Genomic DNA, 6815 nt, shown 5'->3' with positions numbered 1-6815 from the left:
AACTGAGTTGGCATATAGAGGGTAAAAACTCGTGAGCTCAATACAATGAAGCAATTCATTTGAAATATTTTGGCAGGTAAAGAATCCGTACACGGAGACAGGGTGAGCAACAACAATAGGCATCGTATGGAGCAATTTGATGGCCCGCGATGACATGAAGAAGGCGTCCATTCCCATAGCGATGCCGCTGAGTGGGTGGAGTCCACAGAAGCGGCAAAGGCAGACTTCGGTAGCTGAGTACAACATGGAGACACATGAGACGATGCCGAGAGCGGAGACACATGAGACGATGGCGAGAGCAGTAGTAGTACAAACACTGGTCTCCATGGCCATGCATTATAAAATCTCCACCTTTTATGTTATGATGTTGAGTATATACTAAGAATACTAGGCCCGTAAGGGTTCGATTTTTCTGGTTTTTTCAGAATTTTTTTTACCCCTACCGATTGAGCGACACGTGTGCACGGTGGCTTTTCTGAAGTGGTTAATCACTTCTAGAGGTGCATGGGCTTCTCTTGTCTCATGTGTCCCATGTGAAAAGATGGTTTGACTGCATGGGCTGATTTTGTCTCATGTGAGAAAATATATTAGCTGCATGAGCTGTTGTATGCGCTCGTGTGCGTGCGCTGCTGCATGGCTCATGCATGTATGCATGCATGCATGCATGTGTCCACGTTTGCACACATTTGTGTTTTGGATCCTGATTTACTTGCCTATAAGTAGCTCCTTGTTGTGTTCTTCTCTCCTGTGTACTTCTTGTTTGCTTGGTCTCTATTATGGTTCGTGTTGTTGCACATGGTTCTCAACGCGTTCCTTCGACGTCCTTGGGCTCTTCTTCTTCTGTTGGTGCTTCTGATGGGAGGTTGGCTGCTGAGGGTGGTTCTAATCTTGGTGAGTATTGTTCTTTCATTTGTAGGGTTTGGTTTGCTGATTTTTTGTAGTCTTTTTTATTGTGTTCATGATGTTGTGTGTTTTTAGGTTCGAGGGCTGATGAGGCGTGGCAGCGACACCAGGAACGACAAGATATTCACCGTGGGAAACGTCCTGTAGATTCATCGTTTGGTGGGTATTTAGCATGCTTCTTTTTGTTATTGTTATTTGCCTGGATTCTTTTTTATATACCCCCAGGCTCTAGAATACTAGATCATGTTGTTTCTATTTATCTCTAAATCTGGTTTCAGTGTCTTTGTGTTGTTTTGTGATTTCTTGTTTTTATTTGTTTGTTGTGGTTATTTGCAGGTCCTCTGGTTTCTCCATCTTATTTGGATCCAGACAAAGCTCACTCTTGCCGGCAGGAAGGTGTCCTGTTTACTTCATGATGGTGGGCGTTCTTTGTATTGTTCATTTCACTTTTTGTTTGGTTTGACATTTATTCCTTTTTTGTTCTTTTACAATTACGTAGATGGCATGTCTCTTGATTTGCCTCCCGTTTTATGATATCCTTAACAAGAAGCTAAATAAAGAGGGCCTAAAGTTAAGGTATATTTTGGTTTCACTTTAGAAGCAAAATAATAATAGTTTTGTAGTCTCGCAAATACTTTGTCCATGAGAATCAGTGATCTTGATTTACATTGTTGTTCCAAAGGACTAATTCTATGGGAGAGATAAAGAATAAAGATAGGCATCCAGTAGTGCTTATGCCAAAATGCCATGAAGGTTTTACTTCATCTTTTGGAAGCATAATGAAACAAAAGGTATAACCAGTTGCACTAGCAAGTAGTAATCTGAAAAGATATCTAGATGCTCTCATGGTAAGTCAACGTACGCTACCCTGTTATCCTTTTTCAATAATAAAAAATGCATGCAAACGTATTTTGGAGAGCCCATGTTTGATTAGGTTTGCTTCTTGTGTTTTCGAATGGTTTACTTGTTTGCATAGGGAGGGACAAGGAATTAAGAGAAAGAGAAGGCTCAGCACCTCTATTTGCATGTCAAATCTGAAGTGGAGAGCTGCATCAAGTATCTAAAGGAGAAGAAAGAGGAGGATACCTACAGGAGTACAATGCCCAGTCTTCTATATCAGGCAGCAAATGGTTCTGATGCAGAAATACCCACATTTGAACCCTGAGTCTGAGATGATCACTTTGTCATTAGTTAGGATCCAAACCAATTGTTTAAATTGTTCATGTTTATCTTTTATATACACAATTACTTTCTACTGATTTTTCTTCAAATTAATTGCAGTTTATTCAAATTAGAAGGGCCAATAAATATTAAAAACTAAGTTCAGAACTCTCATTCCAAATGGTGACTGAGTGAAGGACCAGAAGCTTTCCCAGTCACTAAATGTTCTTCTGTTAACATCTACCAGTATATTGTTCTAAAGGCCAACAAAAGAAACTAAACAAACAGTGGTTGTGCGTCACTAGATGGATAGATAGCTGTGGGTTTTTTTTTGCATAATGTTGACAAATAGAATCTCTGTTGGCTGGAATATGTAATGTAATGTGAAAGCTAACAGCGGATGCGATTCCATCAACTCAAATAAATTTTCCATTAAGCATCATGTCTATCAACTCCAATAAATTTTCCATTGAGCATCATGTCTTCTCTGTAGCAATCTGAATATGTCTTCTTGTGCTTATTTGATTGTAAACACAGTAGATTTGCCATGCTATTTGAAGAAATAGACTGCCATGGGATGTTAAACAAATTTGACATGGTCTACATGCTAGGGTCATGGCAAGGTCACTACCTAATATGTCATGTTTGAGTAAGCGACTTTTATGAATTTTGCCATGATAATGTGTCAAACATGTGTCATGTCACTCTACAAAAATGTCATGTCCGCAAATGCAAATTTCTCTAAAAATGTCATGTTTGAGCAGACACAAAATTCTGAATTTTTCCATATGATTTTCCAAAAAAATTACCACGTTATTTAGAGCATTTCTCTTAATTATTAAATCGCCTACTACTAACATTTTCATAATTTTTCCATGTGTTATAGACAACATGGCAAACTTGTATAAGAAATCAGAGATACACATGGCAAACTTTAACCAATCATGTCTATCAAAATTTGCCATGCACCGGTCAAGCTCCAGATCGGGCATGTATAAATGGAAACACACAAAGTTTACTAGGATTCATGACGAGGGATGAGTAGACACTTGAGCACATACATAACAAAAGGATTGCTACAAAAAAATTACAATCTGCAGGACGCTGGATGGCAGATGAAAATAAAAGGAAGCACATTAGGATGTGACGAGGAGGCAAACCTTATAGTGTAGGAGCATCTGGATGTTCCCAAGGCCCTTGTGCTTGGGGTGCATCTCAGCCGTAGGTCCAACCGCCCTCGGTGGGTCGCCACATGAGGACATGGTGTTGTTCTTGGTGAGGAGGAGCAGGAGCTCCCACCACGACGCCAGCTGACCGACCGGCTGTGCTCGCTCCGGGGGAACTTCCCGAGCACCCCGGATATGTGAAATTCGAGCGAGCTTACACACTTCGTGGTTCTTGTACGGAATAATCAACGAGGACGGCGGCGACATCCCTAGAAGCCAACTGACAAGCCAAATTCAGCTGTTTTTACAGGAAACGGGCAACGACGACGGAGATGTTCCAAGGGACTCACCAATGTCCATGAGGTATGGGCTGCGTCGCGTGGCTGCGACGGTGAGGAGAACCTCCTTCCGCAGACGCGCGTTGTCGGCCGCTCATGCTGAGCGGCTTACACGCGCCTAGCCCTGCCGCTGCGCTTCCAATGAGACCAAGTATGGCTACCACGGGTCCTCCGTGGCCGCCGTTGTAGGAGCAGGCGAAGTGGAGCAGTTCGGGCTCGGGGCAGGATGCACGCGGCCGTCAGCCGCTGGGAGCAGCTGCCCCGTGCCGCGAGACCCGCCATGGCCGCCACGAGTAGAGTGCTGCTGCCGCATCTCCTTTGCCTCTGTGTTACCAGGATGGATAAGAGTGGGTTGGGGACGAGTGGGCGAGGGGAGCTGGATAGAAAACGGGCGTCCGCGTGGTTGGTTGTAGGCCGCGAACGTTTTTACGGGCTGATGTGTCATCCAGCGAGGATGAAGATTTGCGTGTGATCAGACGGTCGTAACATTGTACGCTCTCGAGGTCTGGCGTCAGATTAATAACCTTTTCGTTCTATTGTTGTTTAAATGACAGTTAGCAGGTAGACATGATTGACTTAACAACATGCCTATACATTGTTTTCTTTGTTTAAGTTATGTAAAAAAACAAAAGCTTAGAACTTTATGTACTGTAGGCTTCCTTTGCATGTATAAGTTAAATGTGTTTCTTTTTAATATGAATAACTATGTAACACCTCAATTCCTATAATGGACTACTGAAAAGAAAACCTCATCACTCTCTTTTTATGAACCTTTGCCATAAATAAAGTCTTGGGACAACTTACCAAATACTCCCTCCGTCCGGAAATACTTGTCTTAGGAATGGTTGTATCTAGACTTATTTTAGTTAGTTATAGATACATCCATCTTCAACCATTTTTAAGACACGGACGGAGGGAGTATTACAAAACTAACTATCACTCTACCCGCTAGTATTTTCTATCTGTAAACTTTTAATCATCAAGATATATATAAGTGCCTGGACACAACGTCTAATTTCAAGAAAAATAATTTTTGGGACTCGCGCTGTGCAACAAACAGGCAAAGGACCAGAGTACAAAGTATGTTGAATGCATGCTGTTTTAGCATGGCATACGGACCAACTCTTAATTTCAGCGAGAAAGGCTTGCACGTGGTGCAACATTCAAGCCAGGGACCAAAGTTTCTCTGCCACAAATTACGACGTTCATTCTCCCACTTGGGGAGATGATAAGTCAACGTGCCCACCAAGTGCAATGTGGGCCATTGGCTTAGGCCACGGGCCTTGTTGATAGTACGTCGACCCCGTCCAGGTAAGTATGGAACCATGGCGCACCTGCCTCTGCCTTTATAGCCAGCTCTCCCACCCGATTCCCCTTGGCTAGGCGAGGTGGGACTAAAACCAGCGAAGCGCAGCAGCCGCGTGCGAGCGGAACGGCAGGCACGGGAGCGCGGTGCTGCAGCAGGCTGGTTTCGGTGGGCTGGCGTTCGCTCCGTCTGGGCCTCATGGACGCAGGAGGGCAGGATGACTTGGGCCTTGAGAACAGGCGGACGGCCTGGTGCTGGGTGTTCGTTCCCTCAATAAAAAACAAAACTTTTTACTAGTATTGCTCCCTATCTACTACCGCTATAAAAGAAAGAGAGGAGCAGATCCAAACAATCTGCACCGTACAATTCTCAGATTTAGCATCCCAGATTCATTTCATGTTTAACACCAAGCCACTAACCACGTCTTACCGCTAAACAGGATTTGGGTGCCGAAAAACAAATCCCGTCCCGATGCCCTCGCCCCACCCACGCCGCCCCCGACGCCATAACCTCCCCTGCCTCTTCCCCGTCTCACCTCGCTATCGATACACGCCCCAACCGCCACGCCTGCCCTCCCAAACATCGCCGCCGTGCGCATCGTCGCCGTCGCACGCACGCAGCACCTCACATCGCCGGGACCACAGCCTGTCCAACTGGAGTTCCCACCGATCGCTCCACCGTCGGCCTGACTGTAGGTCAGGGCGCTCGTCGCCGACGAGGCACGCGGGACCTGCCGGTGCCGTTGGGGACTTGGACGCACGCGGGGTGGCGGCCGCTGGTGAACGTGGCCGCACCTCAGACCGGGGCGCGCGGTGGCCCAACGACCTCTCTGCTGCCTCCTCCGCCCTCCTCCGGCCCTAGCCACCATGGCATCACAATCCCTTCTTTTGTTGTTTGTTTTTCAGATTAATACGGATAGTTGTATGCTATTTTGGATAACCCCAATCCCTCTACCTCTCATTTCCTTCGTCTGTTGTTTGTTTTTCAGATTAATATGGACATGTTGTATGCTATTGTAGATAAACAAATATAGCAAAACTTTGGCCTCCTTTTCCTGTAGTTAGGCGACTTCAGGAGCATAGCAACACAACGGGAAGGTAAGCAACGGAACTTCAAATGTACGAGTTTCTTGGACTACAAATTTCTGAAATCCTCACTAATCAGGAATTCAATATGTCCTCATAAAATTTCAGGAATCCTGATGGCAGCTGTTTGTATGTGTGCGTAAACGTCTATGATGGTAAATTGTTGGTTAGAAATACGAAATTGGTTTGCTTGTTCTCTGAGTATAGATGACCGTTTTAGTGTTGAAATTTAGATCTTGGCTACTGGTTTACAGTTTGCTACCAATTTCTTCTATGTTCACACCTTGTGTACATCCAATACAACGAGCGGTGAATCAGCTTTAGTTATAGAAACATATATCATGCGCTTTTTTTAGAGATTTGATCTGAATAAGTGAGGGCCTCAGGAAACTAATGAAACAATAACAATATCTAATATCCGGTGGATTGTCTTCTGCAAGAATAATGAATATGACTGACCCATTTCTAGAATCTGCAGCATCACTAAAAACTCTGAATCACATTGGCCTGTGCATCAAGTTTCAGGGAACACATGATGAGGTAAATAGAGAAACTTTCATGAATATTAGATGGCAGTTACACATACAACATTATTATTCTATCATAGCCTAAATAATTGGATTAAAGTTTAGCGCTTTTGGAAGAAGAATAGGGATGATAGTAGGATTGATTTCTGATGTTAGAACTACTAATCTTAAAGTTGTTGACTGCCCTTTAATAACAACCCACACCTTCGCTATGAAAAACATATATTTGTTACCTCATAGTAATAAAAATGGTGTGCTTTAAACATGGTTGCTGCAAATCACATGAACGGAGATTGCACTGAGACACACATATATGAATTGTGCACATT

General features: G+C 43.9%; 1 protein-coding gene and 1 pseudogene across 3 annotated transcripts in view; both read right to left on the bottom strand.

Annotated features, from left to right (window-relative positions):
* The window catches only part of LOC123088066 (uncharacterized), a 5877-nt gene extending 1009 nt beyond the window's left edge, over positions 1-4868 (bottom strand). The window contains exons 1-3 of one of the 3 annotated variants that reach the window (XM_044510216.1): positions 3581-4868; positions 3225-3510; positions 7-2070 (exon numbers count right to left, since the gene is read on the bottom strand). In XM_044510216.1, coding sequence (XP_044366151.1) covers positions 2020-2070; positions 3225-3510; positions 3581-3666 — 423 coding nt within the window. In that variant the 5' untranslated portion in view covers positions 3667-4868 and the 3' untranslated portion in view covers positions 7-2019. Of the gene's footprint in view, positions 1-6; positions 2071-3224; positions 3511-3580 lie in introns of those variants that run through there. The other 2 variants (XM_044510219.1, XM_044510218.1) reach the window with 2 other exon arrangements.
* On the bottom strand, positions 4738-4887 carry LOC123088697 (uncharacterized; annotated as a pseudogene).
* Between the last annotated feature and the right edge of the window lie 1928 nt (positions 4888-6815).

The sequence above is a fragment of the Triticum aestivum genome, chromosome 4A, assembly GCF_018294505.1.
Source record: "Triticum aestivum cultivar Chinese Spring chromosome 4A, IWGSC CS RefSeq v2.1, whole genome shotgun sequence".
NCBI classification, from domain to species: Eukaryota; Viridiplantae; Streptophyta; class Magnoliopsida; order Poales; family Poaceae; genus Triticum; species Triticum aestivum.
This window is presented reverse-complemented; position numbering and strand designations above follow the sequence as displayed.